The sequence below is a fragment of the Hippoglossus stenolepis genome, chromosome 9 (genome assembly GCF_022539355.2).
Source record: "Hippoglossus stenolepis isolate QCI-W04-F060 chromosome 9, HSTE1.2, whole genome shotgun sequence".
NCBI classification, from domain to species: domain Eukaryota; kingdom Metazoa; phylum Chordata; class Actinopteri; order Pleuronectiformes; family Pleuronectidae; genus Hippoglossus; species Hippoglossus stenolepis.
Window position 1 is genome coordinate 20773838 of NC_061491.1, and position 12443 is coordinate 20786280.

General features: G+C 43.4%; 1 protein-coding gene across 4 annotated transcripts in view; it reads right to left on the reverse strand.

Moving 5' to 3' along the window:
* The window catches only part of sema6a (sema domain, transmembrane domain (TM), and cytoplasmic domain, (semaphorin) 6A), a 107282-nt gene that overhangs the window by 9264 nt on the left and 85575 nt on the right, over nucleotides 1-12443 (reverse strand). The window contains exons 16-19 of one of the 4 annotated variants that reach the window (XM_035165414.2): nucleotides 11394-11452; nucleotides 10495-10515; nucleotides 10256-10276; nucleotides 7018-7194 (exon numbers count right to left, since the gene is read on the reverse strand). In XM_035165414.2, coding sequence (XP_035021305.1) covers nucleotides 7018-7194; nucleotides 10256-10276; nucleotides 10495-10515; nucleotides 11394-11452 — 278 coding nt within the window. Of the gene's footprint in view, nucleotides 1-7017; nucleotides 7195-10234; nucleotides 10277-10494; nucleotides 10516-11393; nucleotides 11453-12443 lie in introns of all 4 variants that reach the window. The other 3 variants (XM_035165413.2, XM_035165415.2, XM_035165416.2) reach the window with 3 other exon arrangements.

Genomic DNA, 12443 nt, shown 5'->3' on the forward strand with positions numbered 1-12443 from the left:
ATTCTAGTTTCTGTATGTTGCTACTATCCTGATACAGCAAGTTCAGTATTATAATTAGAGTGTGGATACCCAGAATTTTGAAATGATATTCTGGTTTCGGCCTGGTTCGGTCACATTGGCAGGTTGGGATCAGACACTGAAAACAGAATGCGTGTCAGGTTGGTCTTGGGTCATTTTCTCTCGCGCTCGGTTGGGCTCAGACAGAACATTGCAGCTGCACTCTAATTAGAATCATACGTTTTTTTTTTCAAATTCAGATTTCTCCATGGAGAGAATCTCTAGTTATAAAGTTCTGAATGGCTTTTTTTCCTGAACGTTGACTCCGTTTAATTAGTATTCATCGCTGATGAGTCACTGTTGTGCAGATGGGGACCCACTCAAGTGTGTTTTATCATGTTATGACAACTGGAAATGTGTGCCAATCTTCTGACTTCTATGGATGACTAAAGTGCTGTGTGTGTACTGATAAGAGTTGTAATTCATCCAGATACAAATGCAGCCACTGATAATCGTTAGGAAACGTATTTGTACAAACAGGCTCTTTGTAGTGCCACCGAAGAACAAGGACCCGGCTTGTAGCTCCTTGATGAGCGGCTCGCTCGTGGACGTTGTGAACGTGATTGGTTAAATTCTGTTCAAAGTGGAATAATGACAGCTGCATGTGGGTTAGACGAGCTTCAAAAGCACAAAGAGTTGAGCTGCTGTGATGTGAGATTTAGTCTCACATGGCCAAAAAACGACACTCAGGCAACAGTGCTACGTCTTAGTGAAAAGCAAAAGTAAAAACATGTAAATGGAAAAGTTAGCAGCAAATATGTGTCGAAAACAAACGAGGCCAGAGAGAACAATAAGCTAATCAGTGGAGGAAATTACGGCTAATGGCTTGACGTCAGTCCGGGAAGTGCGTAATGTCGGGAAAGCCTCCGGTCCCCCGTTTCTATTATGATTCACAATGAGCTGCAATTCATCTGCCTCACAAACGCCTATCAAAATCTTTCAGATGAGATTAAAAGATGGTGAACCACAGTCCTTTAGTAACTAATACTGAAGGTATTTGAAGGATCATTTAATTAAAACATTGCTGTGCATTTCTGGAGTAAATGCCAGCTTTGCCAACTTTCAACCTTTATCTGATAATCCTATAATTTTTCACCAATTATCTTTCTACCTCAAGGAAATACAAAACGACTGACATTAAATGTGTCCCTGCCCTCAGAGGCTGCTGAAAACTTCCACCAGCCAAATGCATCCTCTGACAGTGAGCAGAGTTCATGCTGAACTAAAACCTCTATTACCTCAAATCTTGTCGGCTCACCTCCGGGGGACAGCAATTTGAGAGGAGAAGTGTCTCCATAATAATCAGACAACCAAAAAAAAAATCCATCTATCTTTTACATAGTTGAAAGGAAACGTGTTAGTGTTTCACACTGATCACATTTAAGAGACATGGATACTTAATGCTCCTTTGTTCCATTTGACAGTGGCTGTTTTGTCTTGGTTTACATTTTGCAGAACTAATGTGGTTAAACGCACATGCGAATCAAACAAGTTGACTTTTTTTGTGTTTTTTTAACACTACAAGCATAACTGTTATTCCAAATTAGCAAGAAAAGTTCAAATCAAAGCTATGATTGTGCTCTTCTCAGGGCCTGTAGCTGGATCGAATCACATTTAAAACCAGATTTGAACTGTAAACAAAAAAGTTGTCCTCGTACCGGACAGCTTTCCCACATTCAAGATTGACATGACAAGCCCAGTAACGATGGTGGAAATGTTCCCTCAGCTGTCTTCCACATGGTGAGATGAAGGGAACAGGGTGACTTTTTGGCAGAATAAAAAAACAGGAGCTGCCTCCCTGTGTGAGCAGGGTCATACTCTTCCTCTATCACCGCAGCCTCACCTTGGCACACAGGTGTCAGCGAGCCGCCTCCAGCTGAAAATAACCCTTGTGGAGCAGCTATCAGACAGTGGGTGTTACTGTGAGATCCTGACATGGAGGAAAATCACATCTCTCCATAAATTACAGTTGCTCTCGTGTGATGGTAAAGAAATATCAAAATGCCCGAATGTCGTTTCAAATATATATTGGTTAAAAATAATTGTGCCTATTCAGATGAAATCCACAAGTCAAGTTTGTAATTACCATATCGTAATAAAAAGACTGAATCTTTTTCAGTTGACACTTTGTGAATTACTGGTTTTGTGAATCTTATCGACTATGACAAGAGAAAAAATAAACATTTCTTCTGTGTCACAGTTCTGTCTCTTAGCAAATGTGTTTTTCATGCTTCACAATTACATTATAGTCAGAAGTGTAATTGTTGCTTCCATTTGGTGTATGGGTGTTGTTTTTTTCTAGTGTAGACATTTACAATCACGGGTTCTGAAAGCAGCCTCTGACCACGGTGCAAAATTTAGTCCGACCAAAAGAGGTGTTCTGGTTCCAGATCAACCTGAACCCTGGTTTGGATCATTTCTGGTGTAAAAACACTTTTTTGGATGGTTTGGACTTTTGGACCAATTGCAGGAAGTCTTTATATACACTTTATTCTAATAGTAAGCAAATACAACAACTGACCTGACAGAAAATTAATGTCAGATGTCCGCCCGCCTACAAACCAATCAATGTAAAGTAAAGCTACACGCATCAAATGTAAACAGACACCTGCCTAAAACAAATGTGGTCTATTCCGCAATAAATCCTGTCTGTTTAAAGTTGAGTTTTAGTTAAAGGTCCAGGCTGTGTTGTGAAACTGTTTATATTATTTAGTCTAACATTGCTAATATAAATAGGGTGGACACAATTGTAGAAACACATGTCAGAATAATATGGTCTGGTTATTGTTAATAAAGTAAACACAGCTCTTCCACTCTCTTGACTTTTTGAGTATTAAACCAAGACTGTGATCTTCCCCCGATCGTAACCAAGTGCTGTAAGTGCCTGAACATAACTCTTAGCAATGTTAAATCATGCTCTTGTTACTATGGGAAGACAACAAATGAAAAATCTTATCTTGGAACGTTTAGCAGACACATTCTTTCATTTGCCAGTGACATTAATTCACAATATCATTATATTGATAAAAAAAGAAAACGTTAAATTTCTTTTGAAATGTATTTATGTTATGAACACAGGAGTTCACCAAATCCAGCCGGTTATAGTTGAGTTGTCTGGGTGGAAATAAAATGTATTGGACTGTTCAGGGTAAAAACTGTGGCCCAGTATGAAGGCGAATGGCTGAGAGGGATAGAGAGAAACACTGTCGTTGAATCTGTTCAGCTACAACATCTCACAGCATCTTTTATCCTTTTTCCTCCGTCACATTTATCCGGTTCTATCTCTCAGCCGGTTTCTCTACCTTCTACCATTCAACTCTCTCCCCCTTGTAACCTTCACCACTATGTTATGGCCTCGTTCTGTTTAATACATCTCTGCATGTTGCTCTCTCTCTGACTCACCCACTCTCCCTCCCTCATTTCCCATGTCTCTTTCCCCTGCTGGCTCTCTCCATCCCTCTTTCCTTCCACCTCTCCCCCTCTTCCTCCTCCTCTGGATAGCTGCTGTAACGAACCCATAAATTGGAGCAAGACAGCGGTGGCGGCTACAGGTTGGGGTTGGGAGGAGGGTGGATGTACAGAGGAGGGGAGGAGGGAGGGCTGAGGCTGACAGAGAGAGGGTGACAGAGGTAGAAAGAGAGGGAGAGAGAGAGAGAGAGAGAGAGAGAGAGAGAGAGAGAGAGAGAGAGAGAGAGAGAGAGAGAGAGAGAGAGAGAGAGAGTGAAAAGGGTTGGAGCAGGGCAAGGATTCATTCCTGCAGACAAGGGAAGAGATATGACTGTCGTTGGAGAAGAGACAGACTGCAAGGGGAGAGACGGAGGGGGGAGGAGGAGCAGAGATGGAGGTAGGAATAGAGACAGGGGGAGGGGCGTTGGGGGGAGGAGGCTCCATAAATTGGTTCAGGAATTAATTTGCACTAGGTAAAGGTATAGCCTTGGAACATGCCATCCCAGTCAGATGAGAGGTCCTGTGGAAGGGAGACTGATCACAATGGCAGCAGATGGTGGAAAAGTCGCAGGGTTGGTGGGTTTTCTCAGGGGGGGGGGGGCAGGGTGAGCGATGGGAGGCAAAGGGAGAGGTGTACGATAGGGTGACAGGAGTGGAGGGAAAAATATAACAGGGACAGATGAGGCCACAGCGGACAGACAGACTGACAGACAAACACACCAAGCTCAAATGTACTGTGAAACAGAAGCGGCCACCTGGCAACTGCGATGGTCCCACTGGAATGCCAGATAATCATGCTGCTGGGTGCTAAATATCATCAGCGTGTGAATACCCATCCCTCTGCAGCATTTCTAATTACTCGGGTGGCGTCGGACTAATACATATTGGCAGCACTGTAATATTCATTAGCAAATAAGATTCTGCGATGTCTTAACTGCAAATGAAAAAAGTTTGGGGAGTAATTGTAATGTCTTTTAAATCGAAACAAGCCGGCAAACAACTTTGGGTACGCGCTAATACGATGTCACTCAAGCATACGTTGTTGGGTTTTTTTCATAGTTAATTTGAGAGATGGATGGTGTAGTCGAATGTTTAGCCCTTATTTTCTCTGCAAAATGGGCTGCATGAATTATCTCGGCTGCATTAAAATGCCGATAAAAGGAGTCATTTACTTAATCTCGGGCTCCATAATCATTTCTCACGCATTGATTCTCTTTCACATACGCAGTCTGCAAAGTTTTCACAGTACAGTTGACACCTGAAGCCAGTAATACTGAGGGCGGCAGGAAGGAAGAGGAGGCAGGATGGGTGGAGCAGGAAATGAAGACTGTTTTGTGAGTGTGGGGCTCAATTTGCCATGCTGGAAAAGCTGCATGGAGGCAAAACTGTGCTCAATAGCATCAAAGCAATCAAGGCAGGGTGAAAAATGCAAATAGATAAATAGCAAAAAAGAAAAAAGTCTCAAACCAAGCCATGCAAAATATCAACAACTGCTCACAACACAAGAAAATCCAAGACACCTCCTCAGAGCTGATTCTCAGAGAAAATGGAAAATAAAAGACTGCAGAGCTGAAATAGAAATAGAACTGATAAACACTGAAAGAAGCTGCAATGGTGTATTATAAAAATGATAATAATCATAATAATAATAACACAGGGGAAAAAAACAGCAAGAAGCATTGTTTTGAAATGTGAAGCCCTGTTGCAGTTACCTGAGCATTGGAACTCCCACTTCCCCCCCCTAAATAAGAAAATGATTGTGACAACTTTTAGTTTTTTTGTGATCTTGTTATGTTCAGCGCGCTCCTCGCTGTTCCTTGTGAGGCTCGAGCAGCGCTACACCTGCTCAGGTAAAGGCAACAAGGTTATAGCGACAGCATGTTGTGATGCTGGCTGTAGGCATGCTGTCTGAAGTCTCTGCCACCATTGTGCTTGGATCTACCCACCGGGGCCTCACCGCTTCCAGCTGACACGTCATTGTCACGGCGCTGCCTCTGTGTATCCCACAGACAGGAGATACTGGAGTGTGTGAAGTGAACTGAACCCGCACCATGTACTATTTTATGAGATTTGTACGTGTCTGTACCTTTCATTTATTAACTACTTCATTTCTTTACTACTTAATTGGAGTAACACCCCCAAGTTTCCGATGGTATATATGTTCTGTCAGTATTTCCAAAATCTTAAGACTCTTTCAACCATGTGGATGAAAAACTATTCCTGTATTTAGGTTGCGGCGTTATTTTAGCTTTACTTACATTCTTGATCTTTTAGTCAAATTCAAGCAAAATACAAACGTATTAAGTAACATTAATAATGTATATGAGAATTTATTATTTCAAAAAGTTTAATAATTTTGATTTACTGTGTTCAATTGAACAAGGAGATGCGTTGATCCCAGTTTGGCTACAGGAAATTCTAAAGATGTTCTCTGGTGCAGAATATGTTTTCATTCAGGTGGTTAGAAGAGTTTTGAGGTGATTCTGGAAATGAGAGTTGTCAAATGACCTTCTGGCTTCATCACAGATTGCTCTATAGCTTTTTAGACACTAATGTAATGTTGATACATCACGGTCGCAAATTAGTTTGTGCAGGAACTGACACTGCTGCACTTTTTAAAAGAAATTTGACAAAGAAATGACAAAGAAATGACACCGTCTAAGGCCAGAAGCTGCTCTCCATCTCGTTCTATTTATACAAAGTAGAGAATGTATCTGCCGGGCCACGCTCATGATGAATCGCTGTTATTAATAATCAATATCCTCCCAAGGCTAGGTTAATGCCACCTCTAATAGCATGAGCTATGTGAATGTAGCTGGGACATAATGCATGTTGTGTGTAATAAGCTGGCTGTTATATTAAGGGACAAAACATGGATCGGCAGCACTGGAGTGACCTCTGTGTGTGTGTGTGTGTGTGTGTGTGTGTCGTCCCTCTCGTCTCTTTGCCTTCCCTCCTTTTCTCTGTCTCATTTATCCAGCGAGCCGTCCTTGAGGCGGTACAGCATTAGGCAGGTTGTTAACACAAGAGAAAAGGGCGTTCAATGTCATGTCACTGTGTCGCAAAGCATGACAGAGCCGGGGCCCGGGCCCTCTTCTCAAGGAAATAAATACATCGCCATCTTCCTTTCAGAGTGTAATGGTCTGGATATTACATCTCCTGTGGGACATTACTGTCCACGGACAATAAATCCACCCTACAGAGTGTGTGTGTGTGTGTGTGTGAGTGTAAGTATGTGCATACGTGTAATTTAATGAGCACAGAATGTTTCTGCGTAGGGATGTATCACGTATTTATGTTTGCGTGCACATGCACAGTTTGAGGCAATTTGTCCCCCGGAGAGAAAGTGATCCAGTATCTCTGCACCTTGTCAGCTGGAAGCAGCGAGGCCGCCGTAAATCTCAATTAGGGCAAACCCCTCCCTCCCCGCTTCCTCCCTCCCCCTCCCCTCCCTTGCCACAGGTGACAATGGACCAAATTGACTGACGCTCACTGTTGCGTTCCAAGGCTTACCATTGGCTTCAGGCTGGGTCTGAGAGGGCACGGCCATGTAGGGGTCCTCCCCTTTGTCTGAGCTCATGGGGGGGTCCTTCCGCTCCACCATGCGGCCCCGCCCCAGGGGGCCCTCGGCGGCCTCAGGTAGGGCCGAGGTGGGGAGTGTGAGGGTGTGGTGATGGTGGTGATGGTGGCCTGCCGGACACAACACAGGTTAACCGACGCCCGGGGCAGAGAGGGATAGGCTGCAGTGCATGTGAGCACAGGCCAGCAGGGGTTCACACACACACACACACACGCACGCACACACACACACACACACACACTTCCTTTGAAGCATACACACAGACTCGATCCACTCACACCCACACACACAAGGACAGCTGCTGGGCTGTGCGAGCCAACAAAGTGTTTCTCGGTGACCCTGACCAACTCATTAGTAAATGTGTGTGTGTGTGTGTGTGTGTGTGTGTGTCTCAGGATAGACATGTCCTTTCTTTTTTTCCTGTCATTCTCTGCCTCTCTCTGTCTTCTCTCTCTCTCTCTCTCTCTCTCTCTCTCTCTCTCTCTCTTTCTCTCTCTCTCTCCCCTCCTGTTCTGACTGACACGTCAAAGCTGTGCTGGGCCTGTCACAGCGGAGCTGAGCACAATCCTCCACAATCACCATAGGGTGTCTAACTTTAATATGAAGGACAGGAAACAAACTTTCTTTCCATCACTTCACTTTAGTAACTTTTCTTCAAAATGTAGAGAGCTTGTAAGTCTGTTCATGCTCCTTCGTTTTACTTTTCTCAAGCTTTCTTTCACCTTAAACCCGACATTTCAATAGATCATTTTCATTTTTAAGCTGAAAAGTCAAATTTTAGCTCTAGTTTCTTAACTGTTAAAATTCTCAGTTTTTTGTGACATTTAACAATTTGTCACAGTAAAGAAGCAACTTCATTTCCTCTTAACCCTTTTCTCTTGTCTCCTCGGTTTCCCCCATTTTGTCCCTTTTTTTCCTTCATTCCTTTGTTTCTAACCGAAGGTCTCCCCGATGTTTCTTATCTCCCTGGCCGACAGTCTTTATTTAGCAAGGCCCTCAGCAACATGGCCTGATCAATCATCAGAAATATGTCATTAAAATTTAATGAATTTTCTCTGATCTGACTAGTCCATGTAATTAAACTCTTAGGGAGGATACATAACAAAGCCAGGAAGTGACACTGATAATGACACGACCAAGAAGATTGGCAAAATACTGGATGTCTGTCTGTTAAAATGAATCCACTGTTACATACACCTTAGAAAATCTCCACTTTGTAATCTGTGGATCGTACCTGTTGCCTCTCTGTCTACAGTATCACTGCACGTCTCTCAAATGAGCTCTGGGTTTTCCTGCATCCGCCTCGCTCAGTTTTTTCTCATTTTTCCAGAAGTTGGAACGGGTGCATAAGCTTTGTCTGACTATTTTTGAAGCGTGCTAATCACATTACCATCCCACATACTTACAGTACACGTTTAAAAAAATATTTCCTAGATTAAAAGTGAAGAGTTCCAACATCCTCTGTGGAGCTCAGCCCCCAATTCCTATTTTTTAAAACAGGTTCTCCTCAGAGGAGGTGACAGCAGTGTGTGTGTCTGTCTGTGTGTGTGTATATGTGTGTGTTTACTTGCACATATGCAAGTGTCTTTTCAATATGTGGTTATGCTTGTGTTTTTAATGAGTAGACATTTCAGGGGACTAACATCGATGCTGCTAGTAGACTACGCGCAACAGACACCCGCACACAACACCACCCAGAGCCTCCTCCTCCTCCTCTTCCTCCGTGTGGCGTGGCAATCATTAAAATGATTTATTTAACTATTGGCCCAGGGCTGAGAGATTAGTGTGACAGGCCTATTTTATAATTCATTCCCCCCACTGCCAGGGGAAGTGCAATTCAGGCAGATGACACACATAGAGAGAGAGAGAGAGCTTGGAGCCTCGGAGCTCCTCCACGGATCAGGGGAAAAAAAGCCCTAAACTGCAGACGGATGCACATCCCTCTCTTTCTCCAGATTAAAAGGGAGGGAAGGTTGTCTAGTCTGGAGTAGAGGAGAGGAGAGGAGAATGGAGAGGGGGCATTTATTTATCTCCAAATCCATATCAACCACTGGCAGATATATGGAGAGGCTCTGGGGCAACGGCTGAGACTTTGTTTGGGGGGTTGTAAATGGGGTGTTATCTCTGTGTGTGTGTGTGTGTGTGTTTGGAAACACACAGCCAAGCTTTTGGAATCATATTCAACACTATATGGGTGCAGATGCTGATACCGTGACCCTGGATCTGAAAAGAAGGGAGAGAATCGCAGTGGGGGTGCAGCCACAGGGGGGTGAGAGAGGGAGAAAGGGAGAGAGCTGGGCTTTCTGGAACAACTTCAAAATATCTATTCTCGTCTTTCTGTATGGATCTGACTGTTTTGATCTGGCCAAGGTGTGTGTGTATGTGTGTGTGTGTGTGTGTGTGTGTGTGTGTGTGTGTGTGTGTGTGTGTGTGTGTGTGTGTTTGAGAGCGACTGAAAACCAAGCTAACGCACCCTCTGATTAGATAAAACTAAGGTGGATGTGAGTGTAGATTGCGGGTGCTGCAGATAAGAGTGACTTTGTTGCAGGCGAATCACATCTGTGTATCATTACTCCAAAAGACCTGAGTGAGCAAAAAATCTGCCATTAGTTAAGTGTGATTGTGATATTACGCCGTGCGATTAAGAAAGTGAACGCATTTGCATGAAGGAGCCGTCTTTCCATGTTTGCATGTGCGAAACGTCCGTGCGCGTTTACATTAGCCTTTTCTGAATTAATTATCTTCGACTCTGCCGACTAAAGGGCTGCTGCCAATTGCACGTGCTTGGTGACAGTTGGCAGAAACGCGTCTGATCTATTGCTGACTAGAAACAGGCCTCTCTGATGACACGTCCTGCTTAATGTGCACATCGAGGCATTTCTTCAACATCAAGGCCCCAAACCACCAACAACCAGATCCATCCAATTAGCCCAGCAAAGGTCAGGGATAATCAATGCTACTGCACAGGAGATAAAGGGGACGGGGCTGGGGGAACACGAAGGGAGTGGAGGTCTTACACAACTAATAGAATCAGAATCAGCGTTTAAAGATTTTTAAGCGTAGGTTTCTGATTTCTAATAGTACGTCCTTTATTCTAAACGTCAACGGGGGCCAGAGGAGGAAAGACTACGAGGAGTGGAATTTACTGACCATGCCTGAATGTTTCATTACCTTCGTAACTGGGAGGAACGTCTATCGAAAAGAGAAGGAATGAGATGAATTCAGTTAAAGCCCTTGAGTCATTAATAACCCGTCTTTACACATGTGGGCGGAGTTTTCATTTACTTGAGAGGGAATGATTGATTGAATAGATGAAGAGGTGTGGCAGAAGTTTAAGAGTCTGGGTGGATGAAATGTAGCTGCTGCCTTTTTCTTTTTAATTGCCTCTACAGTAAATGTGGGATACTTACCGTTGAGTGCCACAAAGGTATCTGGAAGGAGAAGAGAAGAAATGAGAATAAACGTGTTATTGCACGCAGTAAAGAGAGGTTCTGCTCAAACATGATCAAGAAGCCATGACTTTTAAAGTAATTCACAATCGACCGGCTGCTCAATATCCCCCCTAACTTTTAATCAGAGGTGATCTATGAAGGTCAAACACGACGGCTTCCCTTGACTAAACACACTGATGAAATTGAAGAGAAAATGCACTGGCTTCATTTACTCTGCGTAAATAGTTGAAATTGAGATGAAATGGACGAGGATGAATGATTTAACGTCAAAATGTTTTGATGCCGACTCTTGCCAACTGAGCAGCTCAGTAGAATTTTAACAGGCTAAAGCATTTACCAAATCCAAACAGTTATTATGGACATAAAAAGATCAAATATACATTGGGCCTCTGTGCCAGTCCCTGTGTTGTCAAAAGAGACCTTTCAAAGCGTCTGAGGTCGACTGGGTTCAGAGCCCCGTCTTGTTTTGTGTTTCAAAATGAGCCCAGTGACGACTCACAAGTCAAATCCTGTGTGTCACTTGAATGTTTGGGTTGTGTTTGTGTTGCAATTTACAAGAAGGAACCCAGTCTCTGCCCAGTGGGACACAACACTCTATTGACCGGGGGGGGACCAGAGAGACAGCGGGAGCAGGACAGAGGAGGATGAGAGCCGAAAGGGACAGATGGATGGAAGAGGCTGAAAGAGAGGATTGTGAGGGCGGAACAGACGGGGGAGAAAGAGGTGACAGCAGCGGAGAAAGAGACGGAGAGACGAGTGAAGAGTGAGAGCAAGTTAACAGAGAAGAGAGGAATGGTGGGAGAGGAGGGGGGTATGGAAGAGAGGAGGACAGATAAGAGTGAAGAGGGCCTGCTTACTTTGGCAGTCTCCCAGGCCATCTGTGTTACCATGTTCCACGTCCTGCTCAAAGGCTGATCTGCGGGGAACAGAGACATCATGGTCAGCGGTGGAAAACAGGCCAGGCTGTGCAGGCTCGCCACACCTAACAAAGTAACACGGCTAAAAGAGAAGCAACTGCACAAACACAGCAAACCCTATACGCTTGCACAATGTGTGTGCGGCTCAGAGCCCGAAACCTGGAACTGAATCAAAGAACAACTATCCGTTGCCCTGGGGGCATAAAATCAGTGGTTATGAAGAACACTGGCAGGCTGGTAAATCCATAGCTGGCACAGGGATCATTGCCAGGAGTGTTGATACAAATACATTGATGATTTACTTGGATGTAATAAAAGCATGTTATGCTGTATTGCTATAAAAATACCTTTTTTGGCGCTTATTTGATTTTTTGCCAAGAGTCAAATAACAGTTATATCACATGCATGTCGACATATGAAGCTACGACTCGTTAGCTTAACTTAGCACAAAGACTGAAAAGAGAGGGAAACTGCTAGCCTAACCGTTTAAAGGAAACAAGATACACCTACCAACACCTAATTAATGCTAAATAATGGATTACACTTTGTTTCTTTAATCCATAGAAAAACCAAAGTGTAAAAACTTGATATGGATTTTCGGGGGCCAAAGTTTTCATGTTGATAAACAAAGATATTGATGTGACTGTGAAAGTTTCATATTGGCTGAGTTTTATCGACCAACTGATAAATCGGTTTGAGTCCTGTAAAAACGACATAACGTACAGTAACCCAAAATATTAAACGATAATAATTTAGCTACCTTTGGAAAGTGCAAGGCTAGCTGTTTACCCCATGCTAAGCTAAGCTAAGCTAGGCGACATGACATTGGTGTTGATCTTCTCATCTAACTCTTGGAAAGACAACATATAATTTCCCAAAATGTTGAATTATTTTTTTGGGGAAAAATGCTCAAAAACATCTAAAAGTTTTCACTTTGATTATATTTTACTATTTCTCAGTGTCTGACATAATCTCTGTTGAGCAGAGACA